The sequence below is a fragment of the Heterodontus francisci genome, chromosome 29 (genome assembly GCF_036365525.1).
Source record: "Heterodontus francisci isolate sHetFra1 chromosome 29, sHetFra1.hap1, whole genome shotgun sequence".
Classification (NCBI taxonomy): domain Eukaryota; kingdom Metazoa; phylum Chordata; class Chondrichthyes; order Heterodontiformes; family Heterodontidae; genus Heterodontus; species Heterodontus francisci.
In genome coordinates this window covers 31,433,408-31,459,164 of record NC_090399.1, presented here as the reverse complement: position 1 = coordinate 31,459,164, position 25,757 = coordinate 31,433,408, and the positions used below count along the sequence as shown (strand labels likewise).

The following is a 25,757-nucleotide window of genomic DNA, read 5'->3' as shown; positions in this document are numbered from 1 at the left end:
TTGTCGTAGTTCCATCTCTTTTAACCTAAATTCCCTCTCTTCTCTTTCACTTTCTCTTTAAAATTCAAATTTTCTTGTTGCTATTACTTTTTCTTTTCCCTTTCCTCTTTTCCAACTCAAGTTTTCTTAATTCTTTTTCTGCCTCAAGTTTTTTCGTTTCTAACTGAATCCTAGCCAATACCACTGCATCACTCTCGGACCTACTACCTTCTTGTCACTCATATTCCCTTTGTTGTTCCTCGTATTCCCCTTCAGCTTTGTCATCATAATCATTATCATCTTCTAATTCCAAATGTTCAGTGATAATGTCAAATATCTCTGCTTTTTAGGAATCAGATTTCAATTCCAACCCCACTTTTATTGCCAATTCTTTTAATTTATTCTTGTTAAAGTCATCAAATCACTCAGGAAAACATTCTGTTTTCCCCAAAACTCTGCTACAACCACTATTGCCATTACAATGGCAATGACTGTACTTAATTATACAAGAGACCTGGTTCTTTTGCTTCTTTGTAATTGGCATTAGATTTAGATCCCAACAATGGAGTTTCCAATTGATATAATCCCACACTCGAGAGCAATTAAATATGATGCCAAACGCAAGACCCCAATTTAAATATGTTATCTCAGAAATGAGTAATTAATATGATTCCAAATGCGAGCCCTACAGATTAGTCCGATTCTGAGTCCAGACACGAGCTCCCAAGTAAGATATAATTCAAATTCCAGATGTGAAACCCAATTAATATGTTACAACTGACCGTTCCAATCACAGCCCCCAATCAAAATATACGATTCTGATTGTGGTGGGCGAAACATGCTAATTCAATCCCATCCATCCACCGATCGCCTAACATATCATTTTAAACTTTCCAAATTAAAGAAAGACCCAGCCAAATTGTACCCTCTATTAACCCCACCCCCACCCTCACCCCTGAATGAGGCTAACCAAACCAGGTGTCGTTAAATCAACAAATTTACTGTTTAATTAGAAAAACTACATTCTTAAACACTACTAAGCTATAAACAGTATTTAAAATAGAAAAGAAATTAGCGTCCTTGCAGATTTACGCTCCTGCTGGATGTGGACCAATCCGAGGTTGCTTGAAGTCCTCACAGCTGTCCGATGGGGGGGGGGGGGGGGGGGGGCGGGAGTTTCAACAGTAGAACTGTCCATAGTCTAATTCAGAAGTTAAAATTGATGCTTTCCTTCTCCAGCCATGAATTTCAACAATCAAACACTTTTATTGAATCAATTTGGCTTTAGCTTTTTTGAGGGATAAAAGATTGTCACAGTCTAATTTCCCTTCCTTCAGTTTAAATTATCAGAGATCTCTGTTTGGGCTTGACATTTTTAGAATTTTTGAGAGAGAATAGTAAATAAACAGACTAAATTCTCTTCCTTCAGTTTAAATTATCTGAGAGCACTCCTTTCCGTTGCTAACACACAGCTGTCTGTCTGTTTCTCTGAATTAGAACAGTCTGTTTCCACTATAAGCCAGTTCAAAATTAAATTGTAACAATGTATCTCTTGATCTCTGTTGTTGAATGGCTGTATCTTAGGGCCACAAGAATGCATTCTTTGACTCTTTTTTTTGCAGCTTGCTGCCTTAAAGCAGTACTGCTCCCTTTCCAGCCTTAAAGGCACACCACATTCTTCCCGAACAAGAAAACTACGGGATCATAACAGTATTTCTGTACAGACAGTAATCAGCAGCTGGAACATATGGTCAGGAAGGGTTCTGGTAGATTCAATAAGGGAACAGCTGGATAGTGTTACCGGAAGGCTGTAAAGATGATATTAAGGATGGAGGAGATCAGATGGAATAAAGAGATGGAATAGCTTCATTTAAAGCTATCTGGTGACCATGTGGCACTTATATGTTTTCTGCCAAATGAAATTAATTTTATAAATTAACATGATAGCAACTGTGCATAATTACTGTCACCACCTCCTCCAAATTGGGCATGGGCTAAAATAGCAAACAATTTAGCAATATACGTTTTGTGGTCACCCAAATGTCTGATTGAGTGTATACCGGAGTGCGCTTAATGCAAACACCAGGGCGATACACATATAGTCGTATGGAGTCTCCTAGTACACTGCAGACCAGGTTCTGCCACTATAATTAAAATGTAGGAACAATTATCGACTTGTTGGCGAAGTTTGTAATTAAAATACGTTGCTTGATACTTTGTGTTAACCTTGTAAGTTATACGATGACATTAAGCAGGAGCACTTTCAGCAGGTTTCAAGCTGTATTGCTTAAACGAGTTGAGTGTATTACACTTTTTATTTTCATAATTTACGCAGAAAAGCGGAATAGATTCTGACCAGTGCGCTGGGCTGCTGAGCGAATGTTTCAACGAAGATCTGTCTCGGAGCCAATCTTCGGCTTTAAACGCAACAGCAAATCTGGTGTGATGCAGTTCCAGTTTATTTTTTAATGTCCTTTTGTAAAATAAACAACTTACCTTTGTACAGCTGCCGTCACGACCTGAGGACGTCCCAAAGTGCTTCACAGCCAACGAAGCGGCTGTAAAGTGGACACTTTGGGAAACCCTGAGATCGTGAGAGGCATCAGATCAATGCAAATTTCTGTCTTATTATTTTAACAACACTCAACGTGAGCTGTGCAAATTATCGTGGGATTTGTTACATATAAATGTTGTGGTGATTTTTTTTGTTGCAATTTTGGTGTTTTATAAGACTGTGCTGAGTTTTTAACCTACCTCCCAAAGCGGAGAGGAGAATATGGTAATTCAATGCATCAGCCAGTAGGCCCATGATTTTGTTAAAAAGCAGAATGGAACGGATTGCCCCAGATATTCCAATTTCTTGAAACTGTCAAGCGTGTTTAAGCCACTGTCAACCCGGTGCTTTCAACCTAACTCGGGGGGAGGGTGTGGGTGGGCAGAAAGCCCACAGGAGTGGAACACTTCGCCCTAAATTGCTCTCTAATGCCTTCAGTGGACAGCAAAATCGGACGGGATGTAAAACCAGTATTTGGCCCGTTCTCGGCAGTTTTCCAATGGGCAGGTTAGCCGAAAGCTGTTGCCTCATCCAGCACATTAACTTGAAGTTCAGGCTTCAGCCGAAAGGGTAACAGTGAAGGTGGCTGTGCCCTACGATTAACATTTCATTAGAACAAATCCTTTCAGAATGCAGAAGTTGGGTGTGATAACTTCATTAGGTCATAACATGTCCTACTCAACTCATGGCAGAGAAGTCTCACTAACTTCCCGGTTATGCCTCCACCATTGAACACTCAAAGCCCTGCTAAAGTTAAGACGGAGAGGCGACCCGACACACATATTCATAAACTGACTAATCAAAGATCAATATGAATAGTAAAAAAAAATACATTACTGCATTTTATAATTAGGATTCAATTAATTTGCCCTATCAGTTAATTCTAAGGTTGTTTCCAAAGCTGTGACCGCAAACATCTTCCAGTGGATAAGCAACAGATAGGAGAAACATACAAATTGTGAATTGGTAAATCATCAGTTTCATTCATGACAGCTATGCAGGTAATTTGGGATCTTTGGGTATAAATAAAGAGAGAGAAGATTGATTGCTGCAAATATGAAAAAACATAGTATTCTCTGTTAGAGAAACATTGGTTTGAACTAGATGCTCAACAATGTTATTTCTCCTTCCAGTTTTGTCTTATCGTTTCCTAAAGTTTTTGAGTTTAGTTAGGGCTGGCTGCACAGGAGACCGCCAATCTTTTGTGACCACTACCCAAGTGTGCATTAAGTATCACCGTAGGGGTAAACCATCACAGTTCTGCCCCACCATCACCCCATGTCTACACAGATCTAGTAGAGGTCACCGCAATCAGATAATAATCAGCGACAGCAACCTTGGGTGCTTCTGTCTGATATACATCCAGAGGCACTGAAGTCCCCTGGGGTACTGAGACAACAGGCCTAAGGCATATTTATGCTGCAACTGTAGTGTCAGCACCGAGTCTTCTCTGACTTTGTAGCTGATAATGAAGACGTAGTTGCAGCCCGGAACTGGGGGCAGCCCAGGGTGAATTTGCTCCAGAATTCGGAAACTCTTCCCAATTTTGCTAAAACTGGCGTGGAAATCAGGAGTCAAACCCGATCTTACTCTGGAATGAAATCCCTGGAGGAGGGTATGTTTTTCCTTCCAGTTGCTGTCTAAATGACATCGAATGTAGCTGCAAAGTTCCCAGGAGGGCCAGCTCGGTTCTTTTTAAATTTAACCAATTTAGAAATGTAGCGAGCATGGGTGATTCATTTCCCATTTCAATGGCTACTCCTGAACATTTAACTCAATCGGGACTGGAGACCCGAACTGGGAACTTCCTGGTTTCATAACCCAGCACCACACTATAAAATACAATTGTGAGTTACGGAACGGATAGTTAAATATGTGAACATTTTTGCCCGATATCCAGCCGGTTTTATTTTAAAGGAAAAAAAGTTTTAATTATCAAGTTTCTTTGAGACATGCTTTTCTGAAAGTTGTGTACTGGGCTTGGGGAGATTCCATTAATGTTCCAGAGGAGAAACTTCGGACGGCGGTTTTCTTGCTTAACGTTTGGTGAAAATTTATGTCTGCGGCGTTAACAGTTTAGAGCTTTTTGGCGTCGCTGGAGATACTGGCACAGTGGCGCAGTGGTTAGCACCGCAGCCTCATAGCTCCAGGGACCCGGGTTCGATTCTGGGTACTGCCTGTACGGAGTTTGCAAGTTCTCCCTGTGTCTGCGTGGGTTTCCTCCGGTTTCCTCCCACACGCCAAAGACTTACAGGTTGATAGGTTAATTGGCCATTACAAATTGCCCCTAGTATAGGTAGGTGGTAGGGAAGTATATAGGGACAGGTGGGGATGTGGTAGGAATATGGGATTAGTGTAGGATTAGTATAAATGGGTGGTTGATGGTCGGCACAGACTCGGTGGGCCGAAGGGCCTGTTTCAGTGCTGTATCTCTAAACTAAACTAAACTAAACTGACCTCTGAAAGCAACACACAGCCATGCGGCCACAACAGTGACCTTCGAACAAACCGTAGGCCTGCTTAAGATGAGGTTTAGGTGTCTTGACCGCTCAGGTGGAGCACTCGAGCACACACCCTCAAGGGTTTCAAATATACTTGTCCTCTGCTGTGCCTTGCATAACCTGGCGATTGAAAATGGAGAGGCACTGGAGGAGGATCAATGCCAGCACGATGTGTCATCAGATAACGATGATGTTTCTGATGATGAAGCTGGACACCACTGACTTAATGGTCATGGAGAGGAAGCTGAATGTAATTTGGATCTAAGTGCTTGAGAGGCAAGGGTGTCTTTAAGAGGCAGACTTTCCATTGAGTGTCTGTAAATTTCCGCACGATTGGGATTACTGTCTGACAAGACTAATTGTGAGGCTCTGAAAGGGCAAAATCACTCACCTTTGCAGGGAAAGAGAATGCGACAATGCATTCCTTCACATCATGAGGAACGCAACCCAAGTGTGAGACCTCACATGTTGAACTACTTTTGTTGAGCAACGATGTTGGATTTGATTTGAGGAAAGCCATGACAAAATCTCAGATAACCCAATTTATTACAATATTTTGTAACACATTCAAATAAAAAAACCTTTCAATTCACCCTGTGAACCATTAGTGATGTTAAAGTGATTTCTTAAATCTTTTCCGAGTGCTCTTTCGGGTGCATGATCCCTCGCCACCAGACACACCAGAGGCAGGTGGCTGAACTGTTTGCTGCCCTGCTTGTGATGACTTTGGCGGATGTCCTCTGCTTGCTTGCAGCCGTGAGGGCCCCGGCATCTCAGGGTTCTCCTGAGAAATCTCATGAGTACCATGTAACACCCTGGGATTTCGCTGATCACATGTCTCTGGCTGAGGGAGCAAGGAGCTGGAGGATGCATCAGAGGCACCCTGAGAGGAGCTCCCATATGCGCTCTGCTGCCCCTGTGCCCTCGTGAGGCTCAGACGATCCTCAATGGTGACATCAGAAGGATGAGCGGCCTTGACCTGGTGCCAGCACATCAGATTCTGATCTCTGATGCTCTGGTCCAGGGAGGCCACAATTTATCTGACATCACGAAGTGCATCCAGAACTGGCCCCTCCACTGCAGCCGCCAATCTGTCAATGGAGGAAGCCAGATGTTCAATTGCCTGAGAGTGAGCAGAAGTCATACTCCTGGATGGATGTAGCCAGAATAAAAGCAAAATACTGCGGATGCTGGAAATTTGAAATAAAAACAAGAAATGCTGGAAATACTCAGCAGGTCTGGCAGCATCTGTGGAAAGAGAAGCAGAGTTAACGTTTCAGGTCAGTGACTCTTCTCTGGAACTCCGAAGAAGAGTCACTGACCTGAAACGTTAACTCTGCTTCTCTTTCCACAGATGCTGCCAGACCTGCTGAGTATTTCCAGCATTACTTGGATGTAGCCAGAGTCTGATTGTCTCAGGCAACTCCACCAGATTTTCAAGGACTGCTTGCTGCACCTGCAGCATCTCTCGCTGAATGGATGTTCTCAAAGGCATGTCATCAGCTTGCTGCTCTGCACTGGCCTGGCCTCCCACACTCCTCCGACTATGTGAGGCATCGGCCGATTCTGCCTTCGGTGGCTGGCCTGGCAACTATGCTGTGCTGACATCTGGATGTGAAATCAATTCCACGGACACGCAAATTCCAACCGAGGTGTCTATATCTGCGCTGGTGCTTGGTGTGTCGCGAGGATGTGACAGTGCCTCCTCTGAGGCGGCCTCCTCAACCTCAGAGGTTGATGGTGGTACAATGGAGATGCTTCCTGGTCTATGCTGTTGGTCACCTGATGGGAAAATCATATTGATTAGTTTGATCAGAAAGCCAGAGTTGAGAAAATGTATTTGACTCCATTATGGTCACATCAGTGTGATGTGACTTTTGAGGGCAAAATTATGTTCATTAGTCAATAATCACAACATTGGCCCACCAACGCTCCCCCGCCCTGCCCCCTCCCCCGCGAAATGCACTAATACACCACTTTCTGTATCACTCACTCTCATGTCCACCGGCCTCGCCATCTGCTACGGCTCACCCTCCTTCCTCCCCTACTATGATCAGTGCATCCTCCTCCATTTGATGCAGGACAGGCCATGCCACCACCTGTCCGGGACCTCTCTCCTAATGAAAGAAAAAAAAATTAGTTCAAACATTTTTGTGGGCATGTCACGCAATCACCCAAATGGGTTGTTGTGGCATTTAACTGCTGTGCCATTGCTGAGCGCGCCCTCAGCAATCCCTCCTCAATGTTCATCTCACATATGCCCATCTTGCATCCCAATGCAAGGATGCAGCCAGGCAATGATCACAGAGGGGTTCCACATTGCATCATGAATACAGATACACCCTCCCTTAACAAAATATCGATTAGATGAATGAGGGATGCCCCTTACCCGGGCAGAGCGAAGCAGGTCATTGAGGCACTTGCGGCACTGTATCCATATGTGCCTAACGATGCCACGGCTGCTGACCTCCTCCACGACCTCCAGCCAGGCCCTCTTTGTCACTTTCGATGATTGCCTTCTACCGTCTGGGTTGATCAGGATCTCACGCCTCTCCTCAGCTGCCTGTAGTGATGCATCCGAAAAACAGGGGGCTGAGCGAGTGCTTCTCCCCTCCGTGACTTCCTCCACCAGTGTTTAAATCTCTAACTCCTTCTGCCCTAACAGAACTGTAGCCTCTCAGTGCAACACAACTAATACAGCAAATTTACAAACAATGAATAAGTACCTGGTCAATTTCATTGAACTAAACATTTTTCAGGGGCGTGCATCAGACATTCCCGGATGTGGCTCTGCCCCCAATGATGTATATCTTCCCGCCCGCACGAGCCGATTCAGGTCTCAGTTACGCTGCGGGGCTGCTAATTGGCTGCCCAGCACGTGATGCCGGTGGACAGGATATGCAGCACGGGATCGGAGGCCACATCAGTTTGAGTTCCACCTGTACCGGAGCCAGCGATTAAGGTAAAATTCCGGCCAAGGTATTTTTCCGGAGACGTGGGCCGGAATTTTACACTGGGCAGATGGGAGCCAGACTCTGACATAATAGTCGGTGCCGAACCCGCTTCCGCCCAACCTGGGAATTCATCCTGTATTTTACGGATCCCCAGGCTTTAATTGTCCCGAGGCGGGACTTCCACCTCCATGAGGGAGGTAGGTCCCACCTCTGTGAACTGCTGGCCAATCAGCGGCCGGCAGCTCCTGGTCTCAGCAGCGCCACTGGGAGCTGTGGCCACTGCTGGGACTATAGCCCAGCCGACGGAGGAGGATACCAAGGAGCCGGGACTGAAGGTAACTTTGGGTTGCCTCACCAGGGGAATCGGTCGTACCCTGGTGAGGCTAGGGTGGTCGTTTGGGGGGAGAGGGGCGTCTTGGATCCTGGGGTTGGGTTGGGAAGTGGGGGACCCTGTGTCCGATTGCCAGCATCCCCGGGGTGCGGAAACACCGGCAGCTATAGCTGGGTGGCCTTTCATGTCCCCGGCACACACGCTTGTCACGGGTAAAATACCCATGGAGGCAGGCAAGGGCCGTTAAGTGGCCGTTAAATGGCCACTTAAGGGACTTGGTTGGCCTTGGGTGGGCGGGCCGCTTCTCACCCCCCTGCTCCCCCCGCAAGACCTCTGTAAACTTGGTTGCAGGCAGAATCAGGGCGGTTAGGCCTCCTGGAGCCTGCCACTCAATTTTACGCCGTCCCCACGTCACCATCCGACCCGTTGGGGCGGCGTAAAATTCCGGCCAAGGGCTCGAATCCCACCCCAACCAAAGGTGAAATTTAAATTCAATTAATAAAATCTGGAGTTTAAAAAAATAGTGTAATGATGGCCGTAACACCATTGTCGATTGTTGTAAAAACCCATCTGGTTAACTGCTGTCCTTTAGGAAAATAAATCGTCTGGCCTATATGTAACTCCAGATCCACAGCAATGTGGTTGACTCTAAAATGGCCAAGTAAGCCAATCAGTTGTATCTAACCATGACAAAGTGAATGAAACTGGCCAGACCACCCTGCAGGGTCGACAGGGCTGGATTTGCTGTTGCCATTTCTGGTGCATCAGTCAGTGCTGGGTGGTCTGGCCAGTTCCCCTGGGCATTCTTAACATCGACTTTGGACCCCATTAATTCGCAAGCCTTCAGATCAAACATGAACAAGGAAACCTCCTGCTGATTACCACCTATCGTGCTGTGTGGCATGACTAGTCTGCTAAAGGGGATAGATTTCGAACAGATCTAGCAATGCAAAATTGGGCAGCAGCAGAAATATATTCAACCACAATCTATAACCTCATGCCCTGGCATATCCCCTACTCTTTTATTACCATCAACCTGGGGGACCAACCCTGGTTCAATGACGAATGCAGGAGGGCATAACTCAAAATGAGGTATCAACCTGGTCAAGCTACAACACTGGGCTACTTGTGTGCCAAACTGCGTAAGCAGCATGCGATAGATGGAGAAAAACAATCCCATAAGCAATGGATCAGATTTAAGCTCTGCAGTCCTGCCATATCCAGCCGTGAATGGTAGTGGACAATTCAAGAACTAACTGGAGGAGGTGGCTCCACAACTATCCTCATCCTCAACCTCAATGATGGGGCAGTCCAGCACATCAGTGCAAAACATAAGGCTGAAGCATTTGCAACAATCTTCAACCAGATGTGCCGAGTTGATGATCCATCTCAGTCTCCACCCAAAATCCCCAGCAGCACAGATGCCAGACTTCAGCCTACTTGATTCACACTGCGTTCTATGAAGAAACAACTGAAGGCACTGGATACTGCAAAGGCTATGAGCCCTGACAATAATCCGGCATTAGTACTGAAGACCTGTACTCCAGAACTTGCCGTGCCCCCAGCCAAGCTATTCCAGTACAGCTACAACACTGGCATCTACTCTGCAATGTGGAAAATTGCCCAGGTATGTCCTGTACACAAAAACCAGGTCAAGTCCATCCTAACCAATTACCGCCCCATCAGTCTACTCTCAATCATCAGTAAAGTGATGAAAGGTGTCATCGACAGTACTATCAAATGGCACTTGCTTAGCAACAAGCTGCTCAGTGACACTCAGTTTGGGTTCCACCAGGGCCACTCAGCTCCTGACCTCATTACAGCCTTGATTCAAACATGGACAAAAGAGCTGAACTCAAAAGTGAGGTGAGATTTAGTGCCCTTGACATCAGGGCAGCATTTGACCGAGTATGGCATCAAGGAGTCACAGGAAAACGGAAGTCAAAAGGAATCAGCGAGAAAACCCTCCGCTGGTTGGAGTCATACCAAGCACAAAGGAAGATGGTTATGGTTGCTGAATGTCAATCAAACCAGCTCCAGGACATCACTGCAGGAGTTCCTCAGGGCAGTGTCTTTGGCCAAACCATCTACAGCTGCTTCATCAATAACCTTCCTTCAATCACAAGGTCAGAGGTGGGGATGTTCGCTGATGATTGCACAATGTTCAGCACCATTCGTGACTGCTCAGGTACTGAAGCAGTCCGTGTAGTTACGCAGAAAGACCTAGACGATATCCAGGACTGGGCTGATAAGTGACAAGTAACATTCGTGCCACACAAGTGCCAGGAAATGACCATCTCCAACAAGAGAAATTGTAGCCATCTCCCCTTGACATTCAATGGCATTATGATCACTGAATTCCCCACAATAACATCCTAGGGGTTACCATTGACCAGAGGCTGAACTGGAGTAGCCATATAAATACCATGGCTACAAGAGCAGGTCAGAGGCCAGGAATCCTGAGGACAGTAGCTCACCTCCTGACTCCCTAAAGCCTGCCGACCATCTACAAGACACAAGTCAGGAATGTGATGGAATACCCTCCATTTGCCTGGATGGGTGCAGCGCCAACAACACTCAAGAAGCTCGACACCATCCAGGACAAAGCAGCCCACTTGATTGACACCCCAAGCACAAACATTCACTCCCTCCACCACCGACGCACAGTAGCAGCAGTGTGTACCATCTACAAGATGCACTGCAGCAACACAGCGAGGCTCCGTAGAAAGCATCCTCCAAACCCGTGACCACTACCAACTAGAAGGACAAGGGCAGCAAATGCATGGGAACACCACCACCTGCAAGTTCCCCTCCAAGCCACACACCATCCTGACTTGGAACTATATCGCTATTCCTTCACTGTCGCTGGCACAAAATTCTGAAAAGCCCTTGCTAACAACAGTGGTTGTCCCTACCTGCCCTGGACTGCAGCGGTTCAAGAAGGCAGCTCATCACCACCTTCTCAAAGGCAATTAGGGATGGGCAATAAATGCTGGCCTAGCCAGTGAAAACCACATCCCATGAATGAATAAAAAAAAGAAAAACAGTTCTCCTGGGGTTATTGGAGTCGGGGAATATGGACCTGCTCTCATTAAACCCTTGCAGTTTCCCCGTGGAAATAAAAGCAATCCTTTCAATACATCACAACTCGGCTAGCAATATTCCCTCTGTGCTGTCTTATTTTTCCTGTCTGCGAGAAGTATTCAGGAATCCGTGAACATACAGGTTTTACCTAGCATTTTGTTGACGAAGATCACCAATTATACCATTCTGTTATAATGATGAACTTTACTTTTTAAAAATTGAAATAAACCAATGCTAAGGCCCAAGGAACTTAATAATGGAAACTTTCAAAGTTCAAGTAACAGCTGAGACAAAAAAAAATCGATATGTCATGTTAGATGATCTACAACTTGGGCTCTACGAGACTATAGATTGTAAGAGGTAGACAAGGCTGGAGAAGGCATAATTTGTTTTTCGGACTGACTTTTGGTCAGACAAGTGTCTGACATGTAGATGTCAATCATTAAACTGAAAAATCTACAATCCAAACTAGAGAAATCCATCCCAGGAGGGTTTGTTTACCCAGTGATGAGTGCAAACTCTGTCTCAATCCTGGTTTCCCAAGTACAAATCGGCAAGAGCAAGATTTTGTTGCACTCAAGTGTATGCAAGAGTGCTGCTGTGTGCTAAGCCATCTAAAACTACATCCAAGCACATTGCATCGACAATCTCCTTGCTACTTTTCAACCAGAACCATTTTGTCCATTGAAAGGATGGTTTTCAGGATTCCTGGACACAGCAGGTAGAGTTCCAACACCCAGCGCCAGATCTGTATCTGTAATTAATGAGCCAGGTTCACGGCCGTCTCTCAATAGTGTTCTGGTGTATGGAGACCGGCCTGAACCAGGTTGCTCAGTTCCAATTTTCCCTCGGAAGACATGTCAAATAAACCCGTTATGTGCCCTTGTTCAAGGATAATAATCAGACGTTGGGCCTGAGGAGCAATGAAACAAGGCAGGAGAATGTCTAATGAGTGTCGCTATCAAAACAATGGGGCGATTCTAACACAGTTGGTCTGTCGGAAAACTAACTGAATAAGGTGGAAAGCTGAGTAGGTAGGATGCAAATTTGTATTGACGTAATATACATAATTTCCACAAAAGACTAAGAAAACCTTATGTGAGAAATGACCAAATTCGGCAAAAAGCGTAACATTTAGAAGAATTAAGGGGTGTACCGAAAAGAATAAAACGGAAATAAAACAAGCAATCACTATTTAGACTGAAGTGAATTAAAAAAAACATTGTCCCTGGCTTTTGACAAATCACGCGGAAAAGCCCCTGGGAAGGACAGCATTACCCCTGAAATAATCAAGAGTGCCAAGCCTGCTATACTCTCAGCACTACATGAACTGCTGTGCCTGTGCTGGGACGAGGGAGCAGTACCCCAGGACATGCGCGATGCCAACATCATCACCCTCTATAAAAACAAAGGTGACCGCGGTGACTGCAACAACTACCGTGGAATCTCCCTGCTCAGCATAGTGGGGAAAGTCTTTGCTCGAGTCGCTCTGAACAGGCTCCAGAAGCTGGCCGAGCGCGTCTACCCTGAGGCACAGTGTGGCTTTCGTGCAGAGAGATCGACTATTGACATGCTGTTCTCCCTTCGTCAGATACAGGAGAAATGCCGTGAACAACAGATGCCCCTCTACATTGCTTTCATTGATCTCACCAAAGCCTTTGACCTCGTCAGCAGACGTGGTCTCTTCAGACTACTAGAAAAGATCGGATGTCCACCAAAGCTACTAAGTATCATCACCTCATTCCATGACAATATGAAAGGCACAATTCAACATGGTGGCTCCTCATCAGAGCCCTTTCCTATCCTGAGTGGTGTGAAACAGGGCTGTGTTCTCGCACCCACACTTTTTGGGATTTTCTTCTCCCTGCTGCTTTCACATGCGTTCAAATCCTCTGAAGAAGGAATTTTCCTCCACACAAGATCAGGGGGCAGGTTGTTCAACCTTGCCCGTCTAAGAGCGAAGTCCAAAGTACGGAAAGTCTTCATCAGAGAACTCCTCTTTGCTGACGATGCTGCTTTAACATCTCACACTGAAGAATGCCTGCAGAGTCTCATCGACAGGTTTGCGTCTGCCTGCAATGAATTTGGCCTAACCATCAGCCTCAAGAAAACGAACATCATGGGGCAGGATGTCAGAAATGCTCCATCCATCAATATTGGCGACCACGCTCTGGAAGTGGTTCAAGAGTTCACCTACCTAGGCTCAACTATCACCAGTAACCTGTCTCTAGATGCAGAAATCAACAAGCGCATGGGTAAGGCTTCCACTGCTATGTTCAGACTGGCCAAGAGAGTGTGGGAAAATGGCGCACTGACACGGAACACAAAAGTCCGAGTGTATCAGGCCTGTGTCCTCAGTACCTTGCTCTACGGCAGCGAGGCCTGGACAACGTATGCCAGCCAAGAGCGACGTCTCAATTCATTCCATCTTCGCTGCCTTCGGAGAATACTTGGCATCAGGTGGCAGGACTATATCTCCAACACAGAAGTCCTTGAAGCGGCCAACACCCCCAGCTTACACACACTACTGAGTCAGCGGCGCTTGAGATGGCTTGGCCATGTGAGCCGCATGGAAGATGGCAGGATCCCCAAAGACACATTGTACAGCGAGCTCGCCACTGGTATCAGACCCACCGGCCGTCCATGTCTCCGTTATAAAGACGTCTGCAAACGCGACATGAAATCGTGTGACATTGATCACAAGTCGTGGGAGTCAGTTGCCAGCATTCGCCAGAGCTGGCGGGCAGCCATAAAGACAGGGCTAAATTGTGGCGAGTCGAAGAGACTTAGTAGTTGGCAGGAAAAAAGACAGAGGCGCAAGGGGAGAGCCAACTGTGCAACAGCCCCAACAAACAAATTTCTCTGCAGCACCTGTGGAAGAGCCTGTCACTCCAGAATTGGCCTTTATAGCCACTCCAGGCGCTGCTTCACAAACCACTGACCACCTCCAGGCGCGTATCCATTGTCTCTCGAGATAAGGAGGCCCAAAAGAGACTGTATACAACCGCCTGTCACTTTTCCTTCAGCCAGTGGTGCTTGGAGTTGCATCTTAAGTGGTATTATTATCAAATCGCTGAGCTTTCTTCGGTCCATATCACTTTTTCGTATTAATGTCGCAGATTATGTTTTAATACGTAGATCCATGAAATAACAGAGAATAGAAATGTTTAGCCAAATTGGCAACAGTCACTGAATGTGAATAAACCCTCCCTAATGTTTATCCTCTCGTATGCCTTTGCTTCCTGCTTTCTCTCTACCTCAAGTCCTACCCACTCCAGTTCCCGCTCCGCAATGCTCTACTGTTACCCATATATCCCACCTTGTTCTAATCAGAATCAGGGCCTCCCTGAGACTTACTATCTAACTTTAGGTGTCCCTCTAAAGCCTACTCAATTAACTTATTTCAATGGAGTTCTGCTCCTCCTCCTCCTCAGACATGGTACCTCCTTAAATCATTGTCGTTGCCTTCCTCTTTCACAAAAAACCCGGCTTCCATGTTACTATTCACTTCAGTTGTGGATCTATATGTAAAATTCTCGTTCTGTTCAAGATACCGCGACGCATCTCAACACCCAACGCTTCACCTAACTCTCTAACCATCCCCGTTTGTATCACTATCTCTGTCCTGCCCACACCACCATGCTTAAGGACACCAGTGACAGCCGATTGTGGTCATGGCGCGATATCCTTCATCATCGGCAGTTATTAACACAGTTGAGCACTACCTCTCCTCTCCGATTTACACCTGTGGCGCTGTTCATGTTGGTAACCTTCCCAATGTAACGGTACAGATCCTCTAATGCATTTTTCTCCCATTTCCCTATAGTTACGCCCAAGGAGTGGCAATGCTCCCTGTTTGACTGTCTTCTTATCCTCGCATGCATACGAATACGTCGTGATATCATTCACAAAAAATAGAGCTTATTTTCATATAATTTCCAGTGAGACATTGCCTTAATTGTTCACACTGCAAGGCCATCCCATGTTGTTTGACTATCCATTGGGCATGAAGCCCTAGATGTCCCGGAATCCTCTGTAACATCAGCAAGATTGAAGTCATCCTGTTCGATCTCCACCAGGAAGTTAGTGCCCCGTGTTCTGTTCCACCTTCCTGAATATCAATGTGCCTCGAACCTCCAGGTGATAACTGTGCAAAGCAAAAAAGAGGTCAGAGAGCATACCTTTCCCCCAAAATAGACTTCATTCATAAAATTTGTAAAAAATACATCACGTGACAGTTCAAATTTGACATTAAAGTGCAATCCAGATCAGTTTCTTTCAATACAGTACATGAGGTGCCTCACTACTCTTGCCATTGCAGGTTATGTTTAAAATGTACATTTATATTTCATGTCAAACATTCTCTGGTGCATAAAACCCGAGCTGTTTCACATGGGCTTCAGCACATCAATATACTATACTGGTAGGACCTTACACAGTGGCCTATCCCCATTCGGCCTTTGTGGCAGCTGCCCCAGTCTTTAGTGCATCCCCCAACATGGACCTTGGAATGTGCCAGTCTGCAACACACAGTCATCGACAACTCTTTGCACTGGAAGACCAGCAGGTTTTGGAGAGAGCAAAGAGTGTCTTTCACTGAGTTGATGGTCCTCCAGGAGCAGCTGATGCTTCTCTCAGTGTGGTTCTTTGAAACAACCTGTAGAGCACTGAGTCTTGCTTTGCAGAGCTACTCGGAGTAAACCTTGACAAAAAACGGCTGCATCTTTATCCACACTTGCTTTAAAAAGGCACAATCCAGAAGGAGGTGGATGACAATATCTTCCCCACCATAGCTCATCAAGGGCAGCAGTGAGGCTCTGGATGTGCAGAAAGGATCTGACAGGGAGGGCCCTTCTTACCATCAGCCAAGCTACATCTTGGTACTTGGTTGAATGTTCTGTCGATAAGGCATTCTGCCAAATGACTTTGACAGTTTTGTCGGGGAACCATCCAACAGTATCCACCATCTTCTTTGCCCACAGGGCCTCGAGGACGTCATGTGCAGACCACTGCCTGATGGGCTTGTTGTCAAGGGTGCTTTTCTGTAAAAAAAAATTCCGTGAGGGTCAGGTGGTAAGGCACGGTCCAACTGAATGGACCGTTCCATAACAATGTGGCCAGCCCCATCCTTTGCAACACGAGGGATAGATAGAACCTCAGCACGTAGTGCTACTTGTTGTTTGCGTACCGCAGGCTTAATAATAGCTTGATGCAGCAGCACACAAATGTGGCCATCAGGATGACAGCGACGTTGGTACGTTTTTTCCTCCTTTACAGGCTTGAATGTTGTGGCTCTATGCACATGGTCCATTTTCAATCTCCAGATAAAATGGAGATAGCTTGGGTGACTACCACCGTGCAGGAGTGTTGTGTGGACCAATCTGTGCCATGTAGAACAGCACCAAGAGCACTTCGCACCTGATGATCGGGTTCTTAACCATAATGGAGAGGGAGCTTTGCTCCCTTATGCCTAGTTTCTATTCACTCCTTCTAGTTTTTGGCGCATGCCCTGGCCCCTCCAAACTATATCCCCAGCACCTTCTGGTAGTCTGACCTGACGGTGAAGGGGACAATGAATCGGTAGGCCCAGTTCCCAAAGAGCAAGGCCTCGATCTGGCTGTGATTTACTTTGGCCAAAGAGCCAATGTGTGAGATAGCGCATTCTGTCACAGTCAAAAAGATCATGATTGGTAACTTTGATGCCAGCTAAACTCGAATCATCACCTTATGGTCATGATACTTCGGGAGGGAGCTCTACTCTGCACGTGACAATGATGGAGCTGGCAGAGACTGTTTTAATTTTTAATGCACCCACCAGCTTAACCCCTTCCTCACTCAACAAATACAAACTATAAATGGCACTGCTGTTTACCTGTAAGGCCAGCACTGTTTTTTGGAGCATTTTATTCACCCCAGCACCGGCATCAATGACTAACGCATATGGTAATCTATTTCTTTGAAGTCCATGATACTTTGCTTCACATTAATATTCCACAACAAAAAATATCAAAACCGCTGTGTACGAACCTTCTTCACTCCAAATGAAGGGCAGATGCTGCGAACTGCTGCAAATATAATTGACGCAACATTATTATTATGTTTTTTCATACAGTCTTGCCCTGTAGTTGATACCTGCGCCCCCCGCCCCCCCCCCCCCCCCTTGCTTCCTTCTCGTATTCTATCAGTTTCCATCTAGCTGGAATATCCTTCCATGGACAGCTCTCTAGTAGCTTATCCGGACCATCATGCTTCTGACTGGGGTCAGACAGTGAGCAGGAGTTCAAACAGGGGCACAATCTTTCTGTCCCAGCACCTGGACTCGGGCAATCTGGAGGTGGCGACGGGCGGCAAGGAAGGGTCGTGGGGACGGGAGCAGGGGCGGGGTGCGGGGGGGAGAGGTGGGGAGGGGGGAGTTGTGGAGGTGGGCCGAGGTGGCCCGGTGGAATGAGGCTCTTCTTCGAATGTGTGCTCTTCCACCCTCAGTTTTCCTTTACCCTCTGTGCTCAGGCGATCCAATAGCCCAAGACACGAGAACAAGGACATCTGCCCTTATATTTCCTTCTATCAATTTAAAAGAACCCAGGTTATAAAATAAGTGACTTACCCTTTGTGAAATAGTCAGTGTGTTTGTATTCTGCATTCCAGATCTGATCAACATTGAGTACAGAAAAATCTTCTCATCTCCCCCTGGCTGTTTTAGTCAGTTATTTGAAATCTGTGTCTTCTTGTTATCGACTCGGCTCTCAGTGGACTATATTAAAGACCCTTCCTGATTTTGAACACTTCTATTAAATCTCCCTGTCAGCCTCTTTCCTCTAGGAAATTACTAGTTAATTAATTGCTAATGTTCTCTAATGAGACTATGAATCACCAAAATACCGTCTTACAGAAAATGATTAAAATTTCCATTTAACTTTGGTGTATACAAGCAGTGAGGACTAATTGGCCAGGAAAAACTAAGAAATCAAAAGATAAAACAACGAAAGAACATCACACGTGTGACTGAGATATTTAAGAACTTGTGCAGTCTGTCTCCAGAATCAGTCATGGAAATGCAATCGATGGCACCATGACTGATTTTCCTTTAATATATTGAATTTATTTATTAAATTTAAATGCTGTTCAGCTGTCGTAGTGGGAATTGAACTCTTGGCCTCAGGGCACTAACCTGGGCCTCTGGATCACTAGGTCAGTGACAGTACTAGTACGCCACAGTCTCCCCCAAAATCGTCAAGCTAGTCAAAAATGCAGAATCATATTAACCATATTAACCTTAGTATTTCAAATGTTTCATATAGACACAATATAACGTGACTTCTAAATTGAAATGTTTTAAACAGTAAATAACATTAAGCAATTCCTAATTTGGCAATTCGGGTTGGAAATTCATCTCAGGCAGTGGCTGAAAGTGGGCGATATCGGATTGGCTGCCTGTTGTACATAGCGTCTGATATCTATTGACTGCAATGGAACTGAGTATCAGGTTCTGTGCGGAGCAAACAACCAACCTATTCAATTCAGTTAGCACGAAGACCCGAGATGAACTTCTACGCCTGAGGTCGCAATGTGACCCAGACAGTGTGCAATGCTAGCTAATGTGGGCAACGGAAAAGTCACCTGGAAACAATAGACAGTGTTCGTTCAAGTTGCTGCTGGAGTGCATTGTTGGGGAAAAGTACCGTGTAGGTGGGGAGATTCCAGACTGAAATTACACCTGGGCTGCTTAATGTGTTAGGTGTTCGTGTGAATTTTTTCCCCCTCTGCTTTTTACTGGAAGTGTTAAACCATTTATTTTCAATTGGATAATTTCTCCTCTAAAGTGGAGGCGAAGAAATTTCAGACAAATGTGAATATATGCATGCGCTGTTATCCGTCTGTAGAACGAGAGAGTTGTACTATCCAGTGTTAACACCTGTCGCTTCCATGATGGCAACATTCAGAGAAAGCAGTTTCAATTCAGAACTGTCGACTATTTACTGAAAAGATATTGAATAATCTTACCTCCCATTCTCCAGAATAAAATACTGATGATCATTGTGATGACAACAACTCCTCGTACAATATACAGAACTGCGTTTGCACTCAGTCCCGTGTTCGGTTCAGCCACAGAACCTATGGAGAACAAGTCAAAACTCGGTAACGGCATCATTCTTACTCTCTGCTGTTGCCTGACTCTGGGGTAAAAATTCGTCTTGGTCGGGAACACAAAATGGTCGATAATGAATTAGCAATACAGATCACGGGGCAATTTTAACCTAATCTACCCATCTGGAAATTGATAGAATCGGATGCAGTGCTGACCTTACTGTCTGATTGAGGGCAATGAAGTGCAATATTGGGCGGGGTGCAAATCCGGCATTCCAACCGCTCTGGATTTCCCGCCCGGCGAGTCAAGTTAAAGTTATCCGAAGTATATGATTGAATTCTAAAGAGCAGGTTCTTACACGTTGTCCATTTTTAGGTATTTATCGATGGGTGACGAATTTCTCGCTCAGCCAATCGGATATTGTCCCGCACATCCAAGAGTAGCTGTTGCCTTTTATGTTATGCTTGGGTAAAACAGTTTCCATTGTAACTGAATATATTTCAAAATGTAAGAATCTAAATACCAGATTTCCTATATTTTGTCACAAAACTGCATTATTTGGTCTGTGCATAAGTTCTAGCCCCTTGTACTCGCTCCTGACACAGATATGGAACAGATTGGTAACCGGCCTTTCCATTTTATTAATGCCGAATTTAATAGGTTGAACTTGCAACACGGAAACAGGCTTGCTGTGTGCCAGTGTTATACCTTCCAAACCTGCGATCTCTACCATCTAGCTGGACAAGGGCAGCAGATGAAGGGGAACACCACGACCTGCAAGTGCCCCTATAAGCCACACACCATCCTGACTTGCAACTTTATTGCTGTTCCTTCACCGTCACTGGGTCAAAATCCTGGAACTCCCTTCCTAACAGCACTGTTGGTGTACCTACCCCACGTGGACTGCAGTGGTTCAAGAAGGTGGCTCACCACCACCTTCTCAAGGGCAATTAAGGATGGGCAATAAATGCTGACCTAGCCAGCGATGCCCACATCCCAGAACGAATAAAAACAAATGCTCCACAAGAGCCATATCCTGCCGCTCTTCATCTAATCTCATCTGCATATTCTTCTGTTCCTTTATCTAACTTTCCCTTAAATGCACCTATGTCAGTTGTCTTAACAAATTAATGTGATAGTGAGTTCTACAAGCTCATCGCTCTGTGGATGAAAAGGTTTCTATTGAATTTCCTACTGGATTAATTGCTATATATTAGTATGTAATCATATTTATGGCCCCCGGTTTTGGACTTCCTCACAAGTGGAAACATCTTTTTAACATCTAGCCTATCGAACCCCTTCATAATTTTAAAGACCCGTCCTCAGCCTTCTGTTTCCAAGAGAAAAGAGACACAGACTCGTTTCTGATAGTAGTGCCCATCTGGCGTAATTACGTAAATCTCTTCTGCATCTTCACCAGTGCCTCCATATCCTCTGCTGACTTTGAATAATCGAGAAAGTCTGAGGAACAATCCCAGAAAATAAAAGAAACAAGGCGCATTTTCCTGGAGGCATGCCGTTTTTAATAAAAGAGCGACGCCTGTCTCGAATATTTAACAATGACCGCACTCAGTTACCCAGCTGAGAATGGATCGGGTCCTGAAATCTTGACGAACTTCCAGGTGAACAACACAATCAGACATTAGTGAGAAATCAAATAAACGGTGGTAACCAGTGGTTTAACTAAAAAAGGACCATATAGTTCACTGGCTAACATATGAAATACATATTATCCTCTCTGAATTTTAACATTTACTTGCAAAGGAATGAAATTAACTATATTTCTGCTGTTTCCCTAGATAAGACACAGCAGAACAGAGACGTGAAATGGCTGATATGCTCCGAAGCTCTCCTTGATTTTATAATTGAAACACTGAGCACATTTGCCCATCCACTATACCATCTAGTTTGTGGAGGAATGCTTGTTTAGTCCCCCAATGCAGAGGGGTGATTGCCACTGCAGTAGACCTGGGCTGAAGAGATGGACAGGGGGGTGTCTCTCATTGTCTCGGTGCTACAGGTTATTGTGCCAGCCAGATTTAGTTACTGAGGATCAGTGATGCTGACCAATTCCAGTCCCAATTTTACATAAACATCCAAGCTAATTGTCAATGTTATGTATAAAAACGTAAACATCACTGCGATCTGACTGGCAATTAGAAATTTGAAAGACAGTCACCAGCATGAGCAGCACCAGGTATACCTAAAAATGAGGTGTCAGTCTGGTGAAGCTACAACACAGGACTACCTGCATGCCAATCAGCGGAAGCAGCATGCAGTAGACAGGGCTAAGCGATCCCACAACCAATGGATCAGATCTAAGCTCTGCAGTCCTGCCACGCTCAGGTGTGAATGGTGGTGGACAATTAAACAACTGATGATCTATCTCGGTCTCCTCCTGAGTTCCCCAACACCAGAGATGCCAGTCTTCAGCCATTCTGATTCACTCCACGTGATAGCACGAAATGGCTGATGGCACTGGATACTGCAAAGGCTATGGGCCCTGACAAAATCCCTGCACTAGTACTGAAGACTTGTCCTCCAGAGCTAGCTGTACCCCGAGCCAAGCTGTTCCAGTACAGCTACAGCACTGGCATCTACCTGACAATGTGGAAAATTGGCCAATTACCACCCTATCTGTCTACTCTCAATCATGAGTAAAGTGATGGAAGGTGTCATCGATAGTGCTATCAAGCAGCACTTACTCAGGAATAACCTCCTCACTGATGTTCAGTTTAGGTTCCGCCAGGGTCACTCAGCTTTGGATCTCATTGTAGCCTTGGTCCAAACATGGACAAAAGAGATGAATCCCAGAGGTGAGGCGACAGTGGGTGCCCTTAACATCAAGGCAGCATTTGACCAAGTATGGCATCAAGGAGCCCTAGCAAAACTAGAGTCAATGGGAATTGGGGAAAAACTCTCTGCTGACTGAAGTCATACCTAGCAGAAAGGAAGATGGTTGTGGCTGTTGGAGGTCAATCATCTAAGTTCCAGGACATCACTACAGGAGTTCCTCATGGTAGTGTCCTAGGCCCAACCATCTTCAGTTGCTTCATCATAAGGTTAAAATGGGGATGTTCGCTGATGATTTCACAATGTTCAGCACCATTAAAATTCCTCAGATACTGAAGCAGCCTATGTCCATATGCAGAAAGACCTGGACAACATCCAGGCTTGGGCTGATAAGTGGCAAGTTACATTCGCGCCACACAGTGCCAGGCAATGGCTATCTCATACATGAGATCTCATACACCATCTCTCCTTGACGTGCAATGACATTAGCAACGCTGATTCCTCCACGATCAACATCCTGGGTGTAGCCATTGACCAGAAACTGAACTGGATCAGCCATATAAATGCTGTAGTTACCAGAGCAGGTCAGAGATTGGGAATTCTGCAGTGATAAACTCACCTCCTCTCTCCCCAATGTCTGTCCTCCATCTACCAGGCACAAGTCAGGAGTGTGATGGAAAACTCTGCACTTGCCTGGATGGGTGCAGCTTCAACAAATCTTAAGAAGCCCGACACCATCCAAGACAAAGCAGCCTGTTTGTTGCTACCCCATCACCACCTTCAACATTCATACCCTCCACCACCGATGCAGAGTGGCAGCAGAGTGTACCACCTACAAGATGCACTGCAGCTATGCAACTAGGTTCCTCAACAGCACCTTCTAAACCCGAGACACCTACTACCTAGAAGGACAAGAGCAGCAGATGCATAGGAACACCAGCACCTGCAGGTTCCCCTCCAAACCACACACCATCCTGACTTGGAACGATATCGCTGCTCCTTCACTGTCACTTTGTCAAACTCCTGGAACTCCCTTCCTAACAGCACTGTGGGTGTACCTGCCTGACAAGGACTGGAGCAGTTCAAGAAGGCAGCTCACCATCTTCTTCTCAAGGGCAATTAGTGTTGGTCAATAAGTTCTGGCCTAGCCAGCGATGCCACATCCCACGAATGAATTAAAAAAAAACTTGCAGGAATGGTTGTGAAGGACCACCCTTCAAAGTGAAATCCCGATTTATGACAATACTCACCAGCTATCAAAACATACAACCTGCCTCTTTCGCATTCCTGAAGAGTCCAATTTCCTCCCCCTTCCTCCACCACCCCACCCCCACCCCCCGTCCAGTGCAAAGTTCGGACGCAGTTTTGGGTGTTATGAGGTTCATTCGCCAAGGAGCCATCGCTATCCTCATCATCACAAACCACCCCCCTCCCCTTCCCGAGCTCGAGTAATCCTAGTAATTTGTTATAGGGCAGATTGTTGACCTGATGACATCCTGCAAGCCCCTTTGAACACCCATGTCCACAGTCAGGAGGGCAGCAGTCTGTGGTTGCATGGCAGCAATCTCAGCTTACATGATGGAAATCTGAGTTTCTACTTCAGTATTTAGATGGCTTCTGCTTGAAGCTGAGTCATTGGCCATCAGACGTTGCATCATGGTTCGGTGCACTGGTGTGCTAATGGAGTTGGCCACCAGTTTATTTTGGAAAGGATGGGTTCCAAGCTCTGTGCAAAGCTCAGTGTAAAGTTTGTGCCAGACTCTTCCATACTCCTTGGCAGTGCATGCTGGCTTTCTGGTTAGAAGAATTCCATTGCGTCTACCCATTAACGTTCTTCTGTACCCTGCCCCATCGAACAGCTCACCTGCTTCCTTTGCAGAACTCATGTGCAACCTCACCCTCCAGCGAGTTAGCACCTGCACAACCTGTGTTCCCTGTCCTGGCTGCAGGGTACTCATGCCCGGTATCTTACCAAGTCCAGTCCCCACCTCTATGCTATCCTATAAATTCTGTGCAGTGCCAGTATCTGAGTTGAGGACTGCAAGTGTGAAACTGAGTGATGGTGTTGTTTTGCTCTTTCATCGCTGTCTGGACACGTGACAGTACTCAGGTATCTGAAAGGAGAAAAGCACAAGGGTAAAGTTGTGGGAAAGCAAGAGTTGCATGCTTACACCATCTGAAGCTTATAAATTAGGAGAGGTTGTGAGATGAAGGGGAAGTGGGATTTGAGGAGGTGGGTTTGGTATGATTATATCATCATGGCCTATGGTTTTAACCCCACGGCTGGCTTCAATGTCAACAATGACAACTCGAATGATGGCAAACACTATCTCCTCAATGGGGTAAGGTCATGTGGGCAGGCCTGCCCTCCGCCAGTTAACACCTGCTGCCTCTGGTTATGTGCAACCTTGTCCTGCAAGAGAGAGGGATTTGTGCCAACGAATGGGGTGCAATCTGTTTGGACGATGTACCTGCCATAGTGTCATCGCTGGCAGTGTGTTAAAGCTGTGAGATGTTGGTGTTAGGCATGCAGCCGTGTTAAGTCTTTGAGGGTGAGGTGCAGCTATGAATGTTAGGTAGTATCCTGACTGATAGAGATTGTTGGTCGCTGATTGTGGTGCTTTAAGCAGTGTTTGACGGTAATGGTGAAGTTGGTGGGATATGGCCTTTGAAGATGAATTCATTCACCTCGACCACTCATGTGAGGTCATTGTATTATTTGCAGAATGACATCCAGGTCCTCGGGGCTGGACCCCTGGCATTCATCGCCATAGCTAATGGGTACACTGCCATCTGAGATGCTGTCTAGAGGCCTCCTGGCCTGCTGTGGATACATAATTTATCTCCTCCTTTGCACCTCCTCCCCCAAGGTCTCCAACACAGCATCCGGGAACAGTTGGAATACACTTTCTCCCATGTTGCGGCATTATTCCGTTTTTTCCATGTCACAGTGAGATGTACAAGGACTTCCACCTTCTGTTCCAGCCTCAATGTTCCTCCCATTTAAAGAGTGTAGGCAAGCTTTCACTCCTGGTACCTCCTCACAATGTAGGGCCCGCTGCTGAGGTGTGCAGCCTTGCAACAGCATGCTTGGCACGAGCTGCATGCTACAAACTCGGTAATGAGACGGGAGCGGGAAGCTGGCATAATTCCTGCAGAACATTGAGTGGGCGTGGGGCAATCGCGCATCACGAGCGTATTTTTGGGGGCTATGTAATTTAGCCTCATCCTCACCCACCGTGACGGTTCAGCAGCGATGCAAGACAGGTGATGTGACATCAGTTGCCCATTATACGGCCCACTGACATTCAGTTCCATTGACTTAGTCGAGCTGAATTTCAGGTGAGTTGTATAACAGTTGTTAAAGGCCATTGTTTTGCACTCTCGCCAAGTCAAATTCGCACCTGGTCAGTAATTAGTTATTTTAAATGATTTAATTGTCTCCTCGAGGCAGCGGAGACACAATTCTACAATC

The 25,757-nt window shown here is 45.9% G+C and overlaps 1 protein-coding gene across 5 annotated transcripts in view; it reads left to right on the top strand.

Annotated features, from left to right (window-relative positions):
* Window positions 1-5,602, top strand: part of LOC137346237 (signal-regulatory protein beta-2-like) — a 35,624-nt gene extending 30,022 nt beyond the window's left edge. For 3 of the 5 annotated variants that reach the window (XM_068009669.1, XM_068009671.1, XM_068009670.1), the window contains exon 15: window positions 2,315-5,602. In XM_068009669.1, coding sequence (XP_067865770.1) covers window positions 2,315-2,425 — 111 coding nt within the window. In that variant the 3' untranslated portion in view covers window positions 2,426-5,602. Of the gene's footprint in view, window positions 1-1,601; window positions 1,650-2,314 lie in introns of those variants that run through there. The other 2 variants (XM_068009672.1, XM_068009673.1) reach the window with 2 other exon arrangements.
* Window positions 5,603-25,757: the final 20,155 nt, after the last annotated feature.